The following is an 18673-nucleotide window of genomic DNA, read 5'->3' on the forward strand; positions in this document are numbered from 1 at the left end:
GCACAGCAAGGGAAGCGTGGGCGCCGGAGGTCGCCGGGAGACCGCCGGGCCCGCGGCCGCGAACAGCCGACCCACCTGTACTCGTAGTCGGAGCCGGCCTTGGCGGAGCCGTCCTCGGTGCGGTAGTCCACGTAGAAGGTGCTGTTGCCCTCCCCGCCCTGGCAGGTGACGGACAGCAGCACGGAGCCGCAGTTCTCCAGGCAGTGGTAGAGGCTGGGCTCGAAGAAGATGCGGCTGGCGCCGTCGTCCTCGTCCTCGCCGGGGCCGTCGGCCGGGGAGGCGCGGCGCGAGGCGTCCGCCGCGTGTCGCCGCAGCACGTTGCCGGCGCCCGTCATCAGCCGCGTGGCCTGGATGCGGTAGAAGGCGCGGCTCTTCTGCTGGTGCAGCAGCGCGTAGTAGTTGGCGATGCCCACCAGCTGCTCCAGGTCCTTGTCCGGGTGCTTCTGCTTCAGGTCCTTGAGGATCTGGATGACCTCGCGGCGGCTGGCGTCCAGCTCGCGGGCCTCGGCGGGGCCGGGGCCCAGGCCGCCCGGCTCGCCCGGCACCTCGGCGCCCACGAACGTGCCGTCCAGCTCGATGCTCTTGGGGGGGTCGCCCTCGGCGCCGATGATGATGCCGCTGCGCGGGTCGGTGCGGTAGCGCTTGTACACGTACTTGTAGAAGAGCAGCCGCTTGTCGGCCATCCAGGCGAACACCACGCACACCGGGAAGAAGACGAGGGTCAGCAGCGCCTCCCACACCTGCGGGCGGCCGCGCGGGTCAGGACCGCCGCGCCGCCAGGGGGCGCGCTCGCCGCCCGCCGTCGGGCCGCCCCCGCGGCTCTCTCCGCCCGGCGCCGGCGGGGGAGGGCGGGGGGCGTGGTCGCCGGGCGCCCCCTCTCCGCCCCCCCCCCCCCCCCACGTCCCGCGTCCGTCCCCATCTCGGTCCCCGCCCCGCCTCGTCCCTCTCTGCTGCGCTCTCCGGTCGGCTCGTCTCCGCCTCGCCCCGTCTCCCTCTGTCTCTCTGTCCAGGCCGTCGTCTCCTTCTCTCCCTGCCTCCGTCTCGTTCGGTGTCGGCTGGTGTTTGCCTCTTCCCGGGGGGCGGAGCCAGTGTCCCTTCCTGCCGGTCTCTCCCTCCGGCCTTTTCGCCCCGCTCCGTTTCCCCCGCACCCCTCCTCACCTGGGACGCCCGGACTCGTCCAAACCCCACCCGCCACCCGGGGCCGCTCACCTCTTCCCCAAGCTCCCCGATTCCGCCTCCCCCTCCCCCCCGCCCGCCAATGCAGCCTTTGCCGGACTCTCCTTCCTTAGAATCCGTTTGGCCCTTAGGGACGGGACTCTGACTCTCAAAAGAGGCACAAGTCTGGCTCCTATTACAGCCCCATAAAACAAGCTCCTCCTGTGTTTACATGCTGTTATCTCCCCAGAGAGACAAGGCAACGCAGAGTTCAGATCCTGCTTCTAGAAGCGGCAAGTGTGGCTCAGCCTCTTGCCTGTAAAAATGGGAACGGCCCCAAGACTGGATGAGCTTATGTACCCCTAGCGCTTAGCACTGTCGGTTCCGGACACATGGACAAGAGCTCAAAATTAACATGACCATCATTCTACCTGTGCAGGTCCAGGACTCCTCCGCCCACGGTCACCCTCCTCATTAAAGATCAGGAGGAAGAGGTGGAAGATTATTTACCGTCAGCTGGCCCCCCGGAGGTATCTTTAACCTGGGCCCAGAAGGGAAACTATCTTTGAAGATCCAACCAATCCCCACACCCCTCCCCCTGGTCGCTGGGTTTCCTGATGGCTCAGAGAGAAGGCGGGAGCCTCACAAAGCCAGCAGGCAGGTTTGTGAAAGGCAGCTGAATTTTCTACGCAAGGTGTAGCGTTAACTCTGGCCTCGGAACTGGCCACTATGTGTAGGGCAGGGGAATGCTCCCGTAATCAGAAGACCATCCCAAACCTCGAAGATGTGCTTTCCTCCCTGCAGGTAAAGAAAAGGGGGATTCTAGGAGGCTCACCTCCTTTTTCCAGGGCACCCACTGCGGATGGGCCCACGGACCTGCCTACCCTGCGGGAGAAGTGGGACAGGTTCAGTGCACAAGGACACCCCCGAGAGGGGGGGGGGCTCTCACCAATCTAGGGGTGTTTGTGGGTTGCCCCCGTGACTGGAGAAGGGGGATACGGTCCCAGATGGCGACATCCAGCGACTCATGGGGTGGTCCCACACAATACAGAATTGTCCCACGTCCTGCCTCACCTTCCGAACCTCCTGCTGGAGGGGCGCCTGGGTGGCTTGGTCGGTTAAGCGGCTGACTCTGGATCTCGGCTCAGGCCATGATCTCACGTTTCGTGAGTTCGAGCCCGGGCATCGGGCTCTGCACCGACAGCACAGAACCTTGCTTGGGATTCTCTCTCCCTCTCTCTCTCTCTCTGCCCCTCCCCCACCGACTCGCTCTCTCTCTCTCAGGTGAAAAATCTTCTAATCGTCGGAGTCTAGAACTCAACTCTGTTATATATATACAAAGTATTTTCCTGTATGGTTTAATATATGCTGAATACACTTATTTTTAATCTTGTAGCTACCCACTCCTGCTCAACTCCTTGCATGGCTTGTTTCCTGATCTTTTTCTTCCTCCTGAGCCCAAACTTGTTCAGTATAAGTAGGTGCCAGCAGCTGGCTCCCACATCACGACTTTTAAAGTGGCCGTGCCGAAGCCCTTCCATGTGGAAACGCGCATTGTTCTACGAGAGATTCCTCTGGCCAACGGCACAGGCAAGTTTAGTGATGGGAGGGATAGCTCACATTTACTCTGTGCTAGGCCTGCCGTCCCGAGTTCTTCCACGTGTGTAGTTTATTCGATCCCCACACAGCCCTCTGACGTCAGTACTGTGGCGACACCCAGGTGACCGGTGGGGAAACTGAGGCACAAAGCAGCTGAGGAACTTGCCCAAGGGACAGCTGGGAAGCAGCAGAAGCGGGGTTTGACTCGAGCGTGTCTGCCTCCGGGCTCCACGCACCGAACTGCGAGACTCTCGAAGACCTCTCTCTTATTACGTAAGTATTTCACATCAGCAAAGGGATATTCCTATCCCTCCTCCGGCTCGTGGTGTCTAAAATCCTTGTCCTAGTTCTGCTCTAGATCCTCATCAGAGACCACTTTGAAAGCCCGAGTCAGGACGCCGTCCTCTTTAACCGTGCTTGAGGACTGTGTGATGCCCCCTTCTGTACTTTTCACCCTGGCAGCCAGGAAACTCACCGTCACAGTCGTGAGTCGACGGCAGCCAACTGTCTCTCTCCCTCTCTCATCCCTGTCTTCTGGTGCTACTATCTCTCCCTCAGCTCTCTGTGGTTGCTGGTCCCTCAGTTCTGTTTCTATAACACCTGCAAGGAATTTTTATGCTTCTAACACTCAGCTCCTTCCTGGACACACAACTATAATTGGCAAAACCTGACAGATCTGGGTGACTAGATTGTGCACATGTGTGAAGGAATTCTGGGTAGCCTCACATAAATTATGCATGTGTGTGAACGAACTGGGCCAGACCCATAAATAAATTATGCAGATGTAGGTGGCAGTCTTGGGGTTGTGGGAAATGACTTAGGCAAACGTCTTCCAGGGAGACTTAGCGGAGCGCGGTTAAGACGCTGGACAGACGAGAGGCGAATGGTTATGTGAATGGGGGGCGGGGGTGTGAGTTATGGAGCGGTGGGGCCAGCTTGTGTCTCACTGTCGGAACGAATCGTGCAAAGTGGTCTTTGCAGCGGACTGGGTTCATACCTGCGTTGGACCGGAGTGAGTGTAAATTTCAGCAATGCGGCATAAATTATCCTAACATCAGAGATCGGTTATGAACGATGAGTGAATTTTGCGAGCCACGACTCCGTACCTGGCAAATACCTAGCTAGGCTGTGACCTGTGGTAGCCATTGCACAGGTCACAAGGACTCTGTCAACACGTATGGCACTGCTAGAAGAGCTCAAGCCATTCCTTCTGGACGGGTATATTGCAAAATGCCGCCCCCTCTGGGCAGATGAACCCATTCCAGGTGCTGCGGGAGCCCTCCAGACGTGGCGGGGGCCCACTCGATGGACTCGGGCCCCAAACTGCCTTCCCCGGCCCACCGCCCTTGTGCAGTGCGTGACCTGCACGACCATACCTGGTGGCCCTCCCCGATGTGAGCATGCATTTCTGCGAACGCATGAACCAAGTCTCCGGGCCCAGGGAGCCACCCCTCTGGATTCTGCCGACGTACGTGCCCCGAGCAGGTGCCGATGGGTCCTTGCTCACCTGGACCACGCCGGGGGAAAAGACGGCAAGGATAAGATAAAGCCAGACGTAGGCGAAGATACTCCAAGAGGCAGTGACGAAGAAGACTCTCAAGTGCTTGATCTTGCGGCTCTCGCCGGCTGGGATGACGTAGATGCACACGGCAATGACCACAAACATGTTGAAGGCGGCGCTGCCCACGATGGTGCCTGGGCCCAGCTCGCCCGCCTGGAAGTTGTGGCCACAGACCTCGATGACCGACAGCAGGATCTCGGGGGCTGAGGAGCCCAGGGCCATGAGCGTGAGGTTGGACACGGTCTCGTTCCAGATGCGGACGGTGCCCACGCTGGTCTCGCCGTTGGCCTTGGTGATGGTGATCTCCTTCTCCTTGGACGTGATGACCTCGATGGACGCCATGAAGCGGTCGGCGATGATGGACACGCCCAGGAACATGTAAACCATGGCCACGAAGTAGACCACGGCCCGCGCCGCTTTGTCACCCAGCGACGGGTCATCAGGCTCCCAAACGGGCAGCAGGACCCCCGGCTGGCAACGGTTGGAGCCCTGGCAGCCCCCTGTGCTGGCATCGCTGTCATTGGCCGGGGGAGGTGGCAGGGAGGGGGTGGGGGTGGCCGCCCCCGAGCACGGGGCCGTCCCCAGGAGGAGTGCAAACCCCACTAAGGCCAGGGGAGCCATGGAGGGTGTCGGGTCCTGTGGGGGAGGAGGAAGAAGTGTGGGGGAGGGGCACACACCCTGCCCATTCACACGGGAACCGCCCCCCCCCCCCAGGAGGCTTGCTGGGGGCCGGGAGGGGGAGGTTGGGGACAGAGGGAGCCACAGAGGGACAGGGACGCAACAAGACAGAGAGCGCCAGACAGAGACCGGGAGAGGAGGATAAAGACAGACGGGCGTCACAGGCTGCTGGCAGAGTGGATGTTGCTCTCGCCACTTCGGGGACTTGCGGCTGGACGTCCTGCACCCTGTTGGCCGGCAGTTTCCACCCCCAGGTACCTGGGCACCCAGGAGCCCTAGGACGCGTGTCTGCCAGAAAGCCACACACACGACAATGTCCGCGGCTGCCGCTTTGTTTCTAACAGCGTCCCTCCGGAACCCGCCCGGATGGGATGCCTGTCAGCAGCAGACGGAGAAGTACAGCTCAGGGGTTGGGGGGGGGGGCAGCGAAACGTTATGTGGCCCTGAAAAGAGAACGGGCTGCGGACCCGCCCGGCCACACAGACGAATCCCACAGACGGACGATGGATGGATGAAGCCAGGCCCCAAGTGACATAGACCGGATGATTTAGCGGGTGAGGCCAGGGGCTGGAGGCCCTAAGTTCATGAGCTAAGTCTGGTGGCCTCAGAGGGCTCCTGTGCAGGGCCTGGGCTTTGGCGGGTGCTGGGATGTCCGTCTGCCTGTCTGTCTGCCTGTGTGTCTGTCTGAGGTGGGGCTGCAGAGAGACCGCTGGAGGGTCTCTGGCTCACATCTTTCCCTGCGATGCTGGCAGGTGTCTCTCCCAACTGAGTCTCAGAATACTGTGACCCTCGCCCTGGACAAGGTGTCGTGTGGTCTGGCCTCATTCCCTCTCTGGCTTCATCTCTCTCCCTGTCCCCCTTACTCGTTGGCCCCGGCCACCTCCGGGTTCCTCACATGCTAGACAAGTTCTTGCCTCAGGGCCTTTGCACCTGCTGTTTCCCCCTTCCTGAGACCCTGTTCCCTACAATATTCACCCTCTCTTCTCCAATTCTCTGCTCAGACATCACCCTCCCTGAGCTCTCTATTCAAAATGACACTACCCCACTTTGGCGAGGCCCTAGCGGTCTCATAGATGAGAGGGTCAAGGCTCAGAGAGGTTAAAAACTCATTCAAAGCCCCCAGCACCAACGCTGGCTTCATTTCTCTCTCTGGGAGTCGCCCCAACTCCCAGCTCCTGGGCCCCACTCTTATGTTGCCATGGTAACCCAGTAGCCTGTTTTGAAAAAAGGTTCCGGGGGGGACTGAGACTAGAAGGAGAGGTCTGACCCCTGCCTTGGCCACCAACCTCAGTTCTCCCAGTAACTTCCATTTCTGTCTGGAAGTTCTTCTCCGAGTCTAACCCACAGCCTGCCCCCAAAACACGCCCACGTACTCAAGGGCTGGGAGCCCGCTCCTCTGGGGGAGGGAGGCAGAATGTTGGCAGAACATCCCTGAGGAGTGTGTGTGTGTGTGTGTGTGGGCGGGGAGAGGGGGATTCTTAAAGGGCCACCGCACAATTAGCCCCCTCAGCAAGGCCCCTAATGATACATCTAATTAGCAGCCCCCTAATTAGCAACAACTTAGGCATAATTACAAACCCACCAGGATCCAAAGCAAAGACTCACACTCTCTTCTCCCTCCCTTCTCCCCGGCTTCCAGGAGAAACGAGGGCCACCTGGGAGTCAGGAATTCATCTCAAGCATCCAACTCCCTCTCTCATGGGAGGGCCAAGGCCTGGAAAGTGCCCCCTCACATCTAACCACCTGTCCCTCCTGCTGCGGTCTTCAAGGGAGGCCAGAGTCAGCTAACAGGGGGTGGGTGGGGGTTCTCATGCCTGCCCTCCTTCCCAGGGGATGGGCAAAGCATCCTGGCTCAATCCCTTTTCCTGCAAAACCTGAGGCCTTAGGGGAGTGGGGTGGGGGGGGGGGGCGGTCAGGAAGAGAAAGCACGAGATAAATATTTGTGAAATGAATGACCAAGACGTCTGAGCCCTGTCGCTGCGGACAGCTGGACTTTCTCTGCTAAAGGCGCCTGTCTCTGCCTCTCTTCGTCCACCAGCAGCCCTGAAACCTAATCTGGGTTTAGAATCCGGGGGCAAAAGGATCAGGTTGAGGCCAGGGTAGGAGTCCGGAGGGCAGATGGTAGTATCTCCCGATGTCCCCCCACCCTCGTGGGCAGGTGTCCAGCTGGGCCAGTGGCGAGCGCCCCGGTTCTGCCTCACATGCCTCTCAGGGTCTCAGACACCTCCTGTCTAGGGCGGGATTGCAAGCGTAAGGGAAGGGGGTCCAGTCTGGCCTTGCCGGGTGGGACCCCCTCCCTCCCTCCCTCCCTCACGTTGGCGAGTGAGGTCGTGGTTCCTGGTTGTGCTTGGTGGGGCCAGGGCTTGCCCGCCGCGCTCCTCGGAGAGACTTCAGAGGTGGGGACCCGAGCTTCTAAACACACCCACTTCCTGCTCCTGGGTGAACCGTGTCCCAGCCTGGGGGTCACACATAGTCTCAGTGCTCAGGGCTACCACGCACGGATGGGTAAACCGAGGTCCGGAGGGAGAAGAGAGCTTGGCCAGGTCGCGCAGCTTCCACTCCAGGGCAGGGGAGGACGGAAAGTCAAGGCATGGGACTCCGAACGAGGTGCTCCTTTGAACCCATCGGGCCCCACGTGGGTACTCGAGGACCTCACCCCGTCACAGTGGGGGCTGCTGCGGCTGGGCTCACACCTCTCCCCTGTCACTCACTCTCGCCCACCTTTCTGGGTCCCCTTCCCCCCCCCCAGGAAAGAGGAGGATGTATTGGCCAGGGACTTCCAGACTCAGAGGGGCCCTCCGGGAGCCCCCGGGGGATGGGGATCCACCCCCACGAGGGATGGGTCTGAGGCTGGTCTGCCCTGAGAGCGATGGAGGTAAGGCTGCAGAAAGGACCGGCCTGATCCGCCCCCTGGACGTAGTGCTGTGCCTGGCGGAGGAAGAGCGCTCAGCAACTGTCAAAAGGATGGATGAGGCAAGCGATGAACTGGACAACCGGCAGACAAGGTACAGAAGTCAGACTGCAGGAAGGACCGTCCAGTCTACCAGAAGAGGGAGGAGAGGAGCTCTGTCCTCAGGGGAGGGATGGGCACAAGCCTGCCGAGAGGATGGGCGGGAGCTGGGCAGAAGGAAGAGGAGTTTGGGGGACTCCTTGGCTTCTAGGGGAGCCCACTCTGCAGGGGGTGGGGATCTTCTTCCTCCAGGTCTCCCCCTTGCCAGGGGCGGGGACAGAGGTGTGTAGGAGGAGAGTTAACCCGCTACCAGGGAAGAGAGAGAGACAGAGAAACAGAGACCACATACCTATAGACAGAGATGGAGAGAAGGAGAGGGGCAGGGGAGAGAGAGAGAGAAAATGAGAGAGAGTGTATGTGTGTGTGTGTGTGTGTGTGTGAGAGAGAGAGAGAGACCCGCAGAGACAGGAGAGTCGGAGACACCGGGGAGCAGAGACAGGAGGGAGAGACAGACACAGACACAGATGGCGAAAGAGGAAGGCAGAGAGAAAGAAACCAAGGACTTAGAGACAGAGCCCCCGAAAGACACAGAACAGACCCAGGCACAGAGGGACACAGAGGGACAGAGGCGGGAGTGAGGGACTGACAGACAGAGACACAGGGGAAGGGACTCAGAGAGGCAGCCAGACTCTGCAGGACAGGACCCCCGAGAGATGTGGAGAGACAGACGAGACCCAGACGCAGGAAGGCGGGGGCGGAGGGAGAGAACACGAAGGGGGGCTGCCCCAGACGGGCTGGGGTGTTCTCGCTCCCTCAGTACCCAGGAGGCACCCCCTCCCCAGCCGGCCAGGCTTCCTGGGACCCAGGAGGGGCTGAGGATGTTGGCTGCTGGCGGTGCCTCCACCCCACAGAGGGGACCCGGTATCCCCGCCCGGAATATGCAGCCCCCCACCCCTCATAAATGAGCTCAGGGAAGAGCGGCTCCTGGCTCCTCACATGTCCCCCTCCACCCGCCTGGGGCAATACCGTCCTTCCTCCACGCTCCCCCCCTCCCAGAACTGGGGGTCTCTTACCTGCAGCTACAGCCTGGACTGGGTCCCCCTAGCACTGGGCTGGCGGTGGTGGGCGCCTCCGCCCGACAGAGAGGGAAAGAGAGAGAGACAGACAGACAGAGAGAGAGAGAGAGAAGCTGGAGACTGAGAGGGAGAGCCGGGGAGGAGGGGAGGGAGAGGGGATAGAAGGAGGAGAGGAAGAGGGGGGAGGGACACGGGGGAGGGGGAGTCAGGAGAGAGGGAGGAGGAGGGACGGGGGAGAGTGCTGGGAGGGAGGAGGAGCCGGAGAGGGAGGGGAGGAGGTGGAGGCGGGGAGAAGGGAGGCAGGCGACAGGCGGGGGAGGCTTGGGGAGGGGCCTGGAGAGAGGAGGTTGGGGGCAGCCCAAGCCTCCCACCCACCCTGCAGGTTCAGCACTACAGGCAGGGGACAGCGGCAGACGCCTGCGTGTGTGTGTGTGTGTGTGTGTGTGTGTGTGTGTGTGTGTGTGAGTGTGCGCGGTAGGTGGGGTGCCGAGGGTCATTCACAAGCATCCTTGCCCTCCCCAACGCACACTGATCCCTACAAGGGCCGAAGAGGCAAAAAAACAGCTACAAATAGTTACAGGCTCACAGAACCGGGGAGGGGGGGGAGGGCAAGAATGTTTAGCCAGAGTTAGATCCAAAATCACATGCCGCGCCTGCTGACCTATAACCTCGCAAAGCAAGCCGGCAACAACCACAAAGGCACACCCATCAATAATAGTAACAGCAGCTGCCATTCAAAGTGCCCCTTCCACGTGCCGCGCGGTGTTGCAAATTTTCTCGTTAAGTGATTGCCCTGCCTTGACACCGCTAGTCCTCCTAACGGCCCTGCGAAGTCGCTGCGGCCGGCCTCGGTTTGCAGATGGGGAAACTGAGGCACAGAGCGGCCAAGCATGGCTCCAGGCTCCAACACCCTTAAGCCACCACACCGCGCGCTGCCCCGCGCTGAGGAGCAAGTAAGAAGTCAGAAAGGAAACCGCAAAGGACCAGGCGAGCGTCCCAGGCTCCTGCAGGCACAAAATCGCGAGTGCTGAAGCGGGCACACAGGGGCGCACACGCCTCACAGACCCCTGCCATCACGAACTACGCTCACTTCAATTCCATACCGCGGTCCACTCCTGCCTAGGACGGGAGGGGATGGCAGCTCTCCGCCTCGGCAGGCGGGCAGCAGGAGGGAGGAGACCTCGCTCCTGCCAACGACCGGTGCCCACCGCCAGTCCAGGCTGGACACCCCTTGGGCAGGCTGCCAGGGGACGAGGGAGCCAACGCAGCTCCCAGCCATTTCCCACGCTTGGGCCTGGGTTCCGGGAGACGGCGAGAGCGGCCAAGAGCCGGTGGGGCTCCTGCCTCCTAAAAACCCACCCGGTGGCTTGGGTCTTCACGGCCGGCGTGGGTGGTCAGACTGTTGGGTGGGCTTCCGTGGTAGGAGGTGGTACGGATGGCCGGGACTGTGGTGCCTGCCCCTGGGGCCCCAGGAAGCGGGAGTCCCACCCAAACCCTGCCACGGGGAGGAAAGGGCCCACCCTCCCCACCAGCCCGGATCCCCCTCAGGAATCATTCCCCAACTGTCCTGCCCCAGAGTCTATTCCTGGCCTGCGGCGGGGGAGGGCAAGAGCTCTTCCGGTCCGGCCCTCTGCTGGTCCCCGAGATCCAGGTCCCTGATCCCCCCACCTTGCTGTAGAAGGGGACACAGGAGAGGCAATTCATACAGCCGGCAGAGCGGTGGCCGGGGAAGTCAGCACCCCTCCGCCTCAAACTCCCTGGTCCCTGGATCTCCGGGGCTTTTCAATCATGTCTAACCTTTGTCCTTTCCAACATGGCAAGCCCCAGGTCTTTGCCTCCTGGGTCTCATCTCAGGGGATCTAAACTCACTTGCTTTCTGCTGGGGAGGTCTAACCACAGTAATCTGTGAGGGTCCAACCTCAGCGTTATTCATCCGGGGGCGGGGGGCGTCTAGCCTCAAACCCTCTGCTGCAATTTGACCATAGCTTCCCCACAACAGTCCTTCCCCCCCATATCCTTTCCTCTGAGGCTGAAGCTCTGTATTTTCCCACCGGGGTCTAACCTGACCCAGAGCTCTCCACTTGGGTCTAACCTCAGACCCGGGGCTCTCCCCTGGGGTCCAACCTCAGTCCTTTCTGTTGGATTCTACAGTCTTTTCCACATTGGTTTCACTCCAGCCTTTATGACAGGGCCTCGTTTCTAACCTCCTACTCCGTTCTCTGAGGTCTACAGCGTGATCTCACTTCGGTCCCACTTCTGGGTCTAACCTTGGCCTTTTCTCTGCCCATATTCCCCTCCCTCCATTCCTCCCGCACCCAACGCGGAGCCTGGCACACAGCAGGCACTCACCAACCGCTTGCCAGAACAAAAGAAAGAGAATGAAGGCAACTCAAAAGTCTGGTTCTTCCGGACATATAAATAATCATTGGCTGACCAACTCTCATTGGGGGCAGAAGAGGGGCAGGAGTTGGGGGGGGGGTCATCCCGTTTCCAAATGGGGACACTGAGGCACAGAGAAGGAGTGTGTCAGCCGGGCTCACAGGGCACCACGGGGCACAGCCAGAGCAGGAACCCACAGCTCTACCACTGGGGGATGTGGGGAGACCATCCTCTCTTTCAGGATGCTTCCCCACCACGAATGGCTGGAGGTGACGGCCCCAGTGAACTACACCAGTGTCTGGGGCGGGCAGTGGGTAGGAGCTCAGGAGCCTGGGGTCTCAGCAGGCTCTGCACCCACCCCGTCCCCAGGCCTCTGTGACTGACGTCGTCTCCTCTGCTGCACTTGATGCCGAAGCCGGGTCAGGACCAGCTCCGAGGCCTGGACCAGGCTGTGCTGTGGGGGACAAGAGGAGGGCAGGGCTGAGACCGGGCAGCCAGAGTGCAGGTTAGATCACTCGGGATGGTCTGGAGGGGACAATCCCACAGGCCCGGAGCTCGGCTGTAGCGGGAGGCCGGAGCGCAGACCAGCCGGTGGGGTGGGGGGGGGGGACAGGTCCCTGTGAAGGGGTGAAGGTCAGACCCAGGGGGACGGCCTTCAGTGAATTCCCAGCGGGAAGAACAAAGACGGTACCCAATCGTACGGGTCTGAGGTTAGGACTCGGAAAGGACAGGGGAGGACCAAAACATGGGAGACAGACCGCACTGTGTGGGAGGTGAGGCTGAGGTTAGACCACAGTGGGGGAGACTGAGGCGAGACCCTGCCAACAAAGAGTAGGCCAACGGGACAGAGTGCGACCCTGGCTGGAGCGTCTGAGGCTAGACCCTGGCAGAAAGGGCAGAAGAGATTACAGTGAGATGGCCTGAATGAGGGATGAGGCCTTGGTGAAGGGATGGTCAGACCACAGTGAAGGAAGTCCTTTCTCCCACAGTCGGACCACAGCCTCTTCCACTGGGATCAAACCTACGCCCTTTCCATTAGGGTCTAACCTGCGACCTCTCCGCCGGGGTCCAACGGTTCCCCTTTCTTCTGAGGTCAAACCTAGACCATTCCATTGAGGCACAGACGGTAGGAAAAGACCCAAGCAAAGACTGTAGGGGAGCTGGTATGGTTAGCTTCCGGGAGAAAGAACCCAGGCTAGACCATACAGAGACAGTCTTGGAGGCAGACCGGAGATACGGCCAAGGCAAACACCACACTGGGAGCCAAAGGCGGACCGCAGCCTGAGGGGGGGGGGGGGAGGCAACAGGGAAAAGGCTGGAGGGGAGACTGCATTAGTTGGAGGTGAAACGGAATGGGGGGGTTCCGGGTTGGACCTCGGACCATTGAACGGTTGGCGACTAGACCCCAACAGGGGTTACAGCAGTTAGGCCGCCATGGCGGGGGTCAAAGTACAGCCCAAGGCCGGACAACAGACCAAAGCTCAAGGGCCTGACCACAACAGAAAGTTCCGAGGTTAGGCCAAAGTGGAAAGGTCCAAGGTTAGATGTTGGTAGAAAGCCAGAGGCTGGCTGCGGGAGGCCCGGAGGGGAGGCTACGGGACGAGGGTAGGAAACGTCCTTCGGGAGTCAGAACGCGACAGCAAGGGGGAGGTCAGACCACAGCCGGAGTGCAGCCAGCTGCACACAGAGGAGAGGGCGAGGCAGTGAGGAGAGCGGGCCCTGCGGGGGGGCAGAGGTTAGATCACTGGGAGGGGGGTGGGGGAAGATCTGGGTGAGGCCACAGTGAAGGGACAGAGTCAGACAAAGCACGAGGAACCGAGGGCTGAAGTCAGGAGGCTGAGGGCGGGCTGGGGCTGACAGATGCCATGTCGGAACCCCCTTTGCCATGATGGTGCCCCCCCCTCCCCAACCAGCGGCCTCTGCTCCTGGACTGTCCTTGGCCAGCGAGAACCTCCTCCCAGAAACAGGTCACTCCCTCCTCCAAGAGGGGGCCTGCAGCCAACGATCCCTTTGTGCGAACGATGGGCTCAGGCTGCAGGGCTCCCGTGGGGTCGGGCCTTTGAGGCCACCTCCTCGCGTGGCTACTCCCCGTGGCCTCTGACGTGTTTCCCGCGGGAGCGCGCCCTCGAGAAGGTGGCTGAGCAAACACCCCCACCCCAGGCGCCGCTGCAAGGGGGGCCCCCCGAACCTGAGGAGCCCAGCTACCTGCAGGATGTGCACGCCCTTCAGGGAGACCACGGCGAGCTCCCGCAGCCCGTCCCCGGTCAGGTCCACGTGTGCCAGCGCCAGCAGTGGGCTGGAGAAGTCTCGCTGCCACAGCAAGCGGAATCCCCACTCGGCCTCGGGGAGCCCGGACTCCGGGCCGCAGTACTTGTAACAGAGGAGCTCCTGTGCAGGGGGGCGAGGGGTTAGGACCACGCGGGGCGGTGGGCGGGGGCAGGGGGCGGGGCGGGGGCAGCAGCCCCACCCCTCCGGTCCCACCTGTCCGTAGGTGGCCACCAGGACTTCGGGCCGCCCGTCCAGATCTACATCGGTGACCAGGCCACAGAGGACGCTGTCAAACTGGTCACTGCCGGGCAGGAGAAGCTGGTCCTCAAGGCCCCGGCTCAGCAGGTCCCTGAGGGTCACGGAGGCGGTGGGGGGACCGCGGTCGCACCACGGCGCCCGCCGCCCTTGGCCCACGCCGCTCCCCTGCTCAGGTCTGGACACACCGCTCCTCCTCGGCACCCTCGTCTCCGACCCGGACGTCTTCACGTCCGTCAGACTGCTCACGCAGACTGTCAACCGATATGGACGCCCATCTGTCCCCTGGAGGCGGGGCCATCTCCCTCCCGAACGGAAACCCACTTTATCCCTCCTGGTGACACCCTGGCCTCCGGTCCGGACACCCACATCGCCTCCCTGGAGCCTGGGAGCTGGGTTCCAGCTCGGACATCAGGTGAGCCACCGCTGGCTAGCAGTGCGTCGGCGGCTCAAAATCCGCCAGAGCGGGAGTAAGTTACACCCCAGAAGCTGGCAAACGCTACAAGTCAGGGCTTCCTCACCCAACGAGCCCGCGGTTAAACGTCTGCCAACACGCTCGTCCAGGGGGAGCAGACATCTGTGTTCCTGTCCCAAGGCTTCGATGGATCCGCTACGAGTTCTAGACCCAAATACTCGCACTCCCCCTCCCTGGGGCACGATCACCTTTACCTGCCCAGCCCTGGACAACCTCACCCGAGGGGGCTTCCTCCTGAGAATGACCGGGTGCGGGAGCAGGAGGTCAGGCCGCCCCTGTGAGTCCGTGCGGGCCGCTCACCGATACACCACGGCTGGTTCCAACATGCTGGCCACGAGCACGCTGTACTCTTCCCGCTGCGGCCGGTCCTGGGTCTCTGGAGACGGGGACACGCGTGGGGCGGGGCCTGAGGGGACAGGCTCCAGGCTCCTCCTCGCCATCCCTCCTCCCCTGCCCCACCGCTCTGAAAGAGGAGGGAGACCCTGCCTTCGCCGTGCTATGAAGGGAAGCTTCGCGGTTAGACAAGATGATGGGGGGAACAGGTGTGAGACCAGAGAGGGAGGGAGACGAGTAAGGAACGACCCGAGGGGCGGAAGGCAGCCGGCAGGGGCCAGGCGAACGGAGCCGTCAGAGAAGGGCGGGCCACAAGCAAGAGGAACAGGCAGGAGAGGGGAGCCTGGGTTGGGGGGGGGGGGCAGCGCTGAGTCCCCAGGAAAAGCTTGGGGGCAGACAGCAGCAAGAGACAGAGTGAGGATGCCAGAGAGGGGGATCTGAGGAAGTCACAATGTGAGGGCTGACGGTTAGACGAAAGGAAAAGCAGAAGGTCAACCCCAGGGTAAAGGACGAAGATCAGAATCCAGGGGCAAGTGGCTGAAATGAATGTGAGGGCACAGAGGGGAGGGAGGGAGCATGGGAGGGACGGGCAGGGGCTGGACGCTCCGGGAGAGGGGTGTGAATCTGGGAGTGGGGAGCTGAGTCTGCACCCCAGAGCTCACCCTCGGGGGCTGAGAGGCTGAACACGATCACTCGGGAGATGGGGCCGTCCTGCAGGATCGCCCATGTCTGCAGAACCTCTGTGTGGGGGGTGAGGAGTCAGGGCCCTGCCCCGCCCACCCACCCCGCCCCCTGCCTGGCCCCCATCCCGCCCATCACCTTGACTTCGCTGGTCCACGTGGGCAACTCGGACATAACCGCTCTGACAACCCAGAGCGGAGAGTCGCCGGGATGTGCCGGGCAGATTGTGGACATCAAGCCAGAGGACGCTGGTGGGTGGGCAGGTGGACGGAGGGGCCGGAGGGCGTCATCAGATACCGGCCCCACATTCTGCCTCCCCACGAGCCTCCGCCCCCTTCCTGTCACCCTGGGGCCCCCGCTGGGCCTGATTTCTCTCTGGGATCACCACTCGCCATCGACTTCATGTGTATGGCCGGAGTTTTCTGAACTCACCTCCCCTGCCCAGTTTCTCTGAGGTCATCTCTGTCTCTACCATCCCTGAGGGCTTTGCCACCACTTGATTTCTCGGACGCCGCCCTCCCGGGGCCCCGCTGGCCTCTTTCGGGGGCTCTCTTACCTACTGGTCAGATTCGTGAGCTCTGGGAAGAGGTTTTCCACGGGATGCTCTTCAAACTGATGCAGCCCCTCGTTCTGGGGGAACCAAGACCGACCCCCCTGACTTGAAACATGTCGGTGGCCAGTCTCACGCACAGACCCCGGCACCAGCCCATGGCAGCCCAAGAGAGCAGGGCTCTGCCCGCCACACCTCCCTCTGCCTCACCTCCTTGTAGAGATGAATGGCCGGGTCATTCCCACTCAGGAGAAACACTGTGTCCAGCTGGTTCCCGACCTGGACCCTGAAAGCAAAGAAGTCTAGAACCCCTGTGAGGTAGAGTCCACGTACAGAATTTTCCAACCTGAGAATCATAGAAACGTTCTGTTTCTAGAGCCCTTCCTTGCCTGCTGGAGTCCTCATTCTGGATGTGGGTTCAGGAATGGAACGTGGAGAGCTCTAGAAAGGGTCGCAGAAACCCAGAACGCTAGAAACTCTTTAATCTAGAACTCCAGTGTTCCCCAAGTTCTGTTTCCTGTCTCCTTTGAAATACCAGAACTTTTAGGAATCGCCACGGTGGATATTCCGACTCGTAAAATGGCGCAACATCCAAATCCTAGAATCCAGAACATCAGTGTCTAGAATTCTCACCTGTTAAGACCAGAAGTTGGCAAACTATGACCTTCTGACCAAATCCAACTTGCCGATTTTTGTAAATAAAGTTGTACTGGAGCACAGCCACACCGTTCATTGACATAGTGTCGATGGCTGCCTTCTTGCTACAATGGCGGACTTGAGTTGTTATGATAAAGACTGGCCCTTAGCAGAAAAACTTTGCCAAGGGCTGTGCTAGACCACTGATGTCCTAGAATGGAGTCTGGAGCTCTAGACTGGAATTCTCATATTTTGGGGTTCTAGAACCTCATATCCTAGATGGTCTGTATTCCACCTCCTTGAAATACGAGACCATGAAACAGAAGAACGACTTTATCATCATGAAATCTCTGAATTACCAAACAGCAGAGCTTTCAAATCTTGGAATCTCAGAGCTTACGACTCCAGAAAACTTCGCCCCTCTGGGTCCTTGAGTGTCCAAGTCGAGAACCCCAGAACCTGAGCATTCTAGATGTCTAGGACACAGGTGCTCAGTTAGCGCTCAGAGGATCTAAACAGCGACCTTAAAAGCACCGTGCTCTAAAGAACAAAATGAGAGGGGCGCCTGGGTGGCTCAGTCAGTTGAGCGTCCGACTTGGGCTCAGGTCAGGATCTCACAGTTTGTGAGTTCGAGCCCCATGTCGGGCTCTGTGCTGACAGCTCAGAGCCTGGAGCCTGTTTCAGATTCTGTGTCTCTCTCTCTGCCCCTTCCCCGCTCATGCTGTGTCTCTCAAAAATGAATAAACATTAAAAAAATTGTAAAAAAAAAAAAAAAAAGAACAAAACGAGAGTCTGACACTCTTCTGGCAGGTTTGCTGCCTCGTTTGCTGCAGCCTCCCCCCCTATACACACACACACACACACACACACACACACACACACACACACACACACTCTATCGTATTACACCTGTGGCTTACATACTCTGCATGGCACAGCTGGAAAGGAGTGAACTGGAGTTCCAGGTTCAGGCAGCTCTCTGTAAGGGGAGGACACGCAAATAGACACCGGGGACCTGACAGGTCCCCCCTCCCATCTTCCCCATCCCTCCTTCCCCGGAGCCCACACTTACGGGCAATGGAGTCAAGATTGTACTCAGAGCCAGGCTCATAGTCGCAGTAAATGTTAAGGAACGGGCTGCCCTTGTCCCCTGAATCCTGGGATGGGAAACTGGCCTCAGGAAAGAGGAGCGGCACCAAGGGGCATCTGGGTGAGACTCAGGGGGATCCGCCGTGCGTGTAAGGAGAAGGGAATGGGTAGGCGGAGGGAGGCTGGATACCTTGATGAACGTGATCCCCACAACCAGGCCCCGCTTTGGGGGCGACTTGTTGAAGGTGTCGATGGAGACAATCTCCGCGTCCACTGGGAGGGGACAGTTCAAAGTTCGCGTTTCAGGCAGACTTCTGACCCCTCTATCCCCCATCATGGCGACCCCTGACCTCTAGTAATCGCTAATCTCCGACCATCTCTGCAATTATCATTACTTCTGGCTCCATGTGAGTCCTGATCATCATAACCACGGTACGAGGGCTCCTGAACCCTAACCACTGACACCAACGCCTCCTGATCATCAGCCTTCACCCCTTTCAATCACCCCGATCCCATTCTCCCATCATGGGGACCCAGCTCAGGGCCTCAGAAGCCTTCTCAACACCACGTTCCAGGCCCCCCCGACCCCATGGCGCCACGCACCGGGAATATAGTTGAACTGCAGCTCCTTGGCCACGGGCCGGATTTTCTGTCGGAGGTCCTGGTAGCGGAAGCCCAGCACCTTGCCTTTAAGGGTGGCGGCCAGCAGCTCCCCGCGCCCGCCCGCGCCGCCCGCCAGCCCGTACACGTTGCTCTGCGACGAGAAGCGCGTGAAGCTATCCTCGCGCAGCGGGCAAGGCCCTGCGGCCACGGCCGCCTCCCCCATCACGCCCCTCCACCACTCGCCCCGGCGGCGCCCGCCGCCGCCGCCCGCCCTACCCCACCCCACCCACCGCTCCCGAAGCGACCCGGACGGCCGGGTGCTCGCCCGTCGCGCAGACTGATGACGTAGAGAAGCTGGCGTCGTTGCCCTTTACCAAGATGGCCA

The 18673-nt window shown here is 60.6% G+C and overlaps 2 protein-coding genes and 1 long non-coding RNA gene across 5 annotated transcripts in view; 1 reads left to right on the forward strand and 2 right to left on the reverse strand.

The window, feature by feature from the left end:
* Positions 1 to 11299, reverse strand: part of SLC8A2 (solute carrier family 8 member A2) — a 31165-nt gene extending 19866 nt beyond the window's left edge. The window contains 3 exon segments of the mRNA XM_053905543.1: positions 76 to 740; positions 4262 to 4951; positions 9017 to 11299. Coding sequence (XP_053761518.1) covers positions 76 to 740; positions 4262 to 4936 — 1340 coding nt within the window. The 5' untranslated portion in view covers positions 4937 to 4951; positions 9017 to 11299.
* LOC109253166 (uncharacterized) lies at positions 747 to 2407 on the forward strand. 2 transcript variants are annotated; one of them, XR_002074268.2, is made up of 3 exons: positions 756 to 1058; positions 1595 to 1816; positions 1960 to 2407. It is a non-coding gene; the product is annotated as an uncharacterized LOC109253166 (long non-coding RNA). The 2 variants fall into 2 exon arrangements; XR_002074267.2 differs by lacking the exon at positions 1960 to 2407 and having other exon boundaries at positions 747 to 1058; positions 1595 to 1818.
* Positions 11300 to 11415: 116 nt separating the features above from the next.
* Positions 11416 to 18592, reverse strand: KPTN (kaptin, actin binding protein). Of its 2 annotated transcripts, none has more exons than XM_053905541.1 (12): positions 18289 to 18592; positions 17876 to 17958; positions 17669 to 17753; positions 17521 to 17575; positions 16171 to 16306; positions 15967 to 16040; positions 15549 to 15658; positions 15392 to 15469; positions 14697 to 14772; positions 13880 to 14015; positions 13604 to 13786; positions 11416 to 11852 (listed from the first exon to the last, which is right to left on the reverse strand). In XM_053905541.1, the coding sequence occupies exons 1-12, from the start codon at positions 18509 to 18511 to the stop codon at positions 11721 to 11723; spliced, it is 1371 nt and encodes a 456-aa protein (XP_053761516.1). In that variant the 5' UTR covers positions 18512 to 18592; the 3' UTR covers positions 11416 to 11720. The 2 variants fall into 2 exon arrangements, with proteins under 2 accessions (XP_053761516.1, XP_053761517.1); XM_053905542.1 differs by having other exon boundaries at positions 16171 to 16246; positions 18289 to 18590.
* Positions 18593 to 18673: the final 81 nt, after the last annotated feature.

The sequence above is a fragment of the Panthera pardus genome, unplaced genomic scaffold (genome assembly GCF_024362965.1).
Source record: "Panthera pardus isolate Hobbes unplaced genomic scaffold, ASM2436296v1 HiC_scaffold_18, whole genome shotgun sequence".
Lineage (NCBI taxonomy): Eukaryota > Metazoa > Chordata > Mammalia > Carnivora > Felidae > Panthera > Panthera pardus.

Bases quoted from the DNA above. Each gene is read 5' to 3' on its own strand.
- KPTN (XM_053905541.1), bottom strand. From the start codon at position 18,511: ATGGGGGAGGCGGCCGTGGCCGCAGGGCCTTGCCCGCTGCGCGAGGAT. The intron at 16,041-16,170 runs GTGAGGCAGAGG...TGGTTCCCCCAG, and splicing joins CCATTCATCTCTACAAGGAG to AACGAGGGGCTGCATCAGTT. The intron at 14,016-14,696 runs GTGAGCGGCCCG...CGTGACCCTCAG, and splicing joins GAACCAGCCGTGGTGTATCG to GGACCTGCTGAGCCGGGGCC.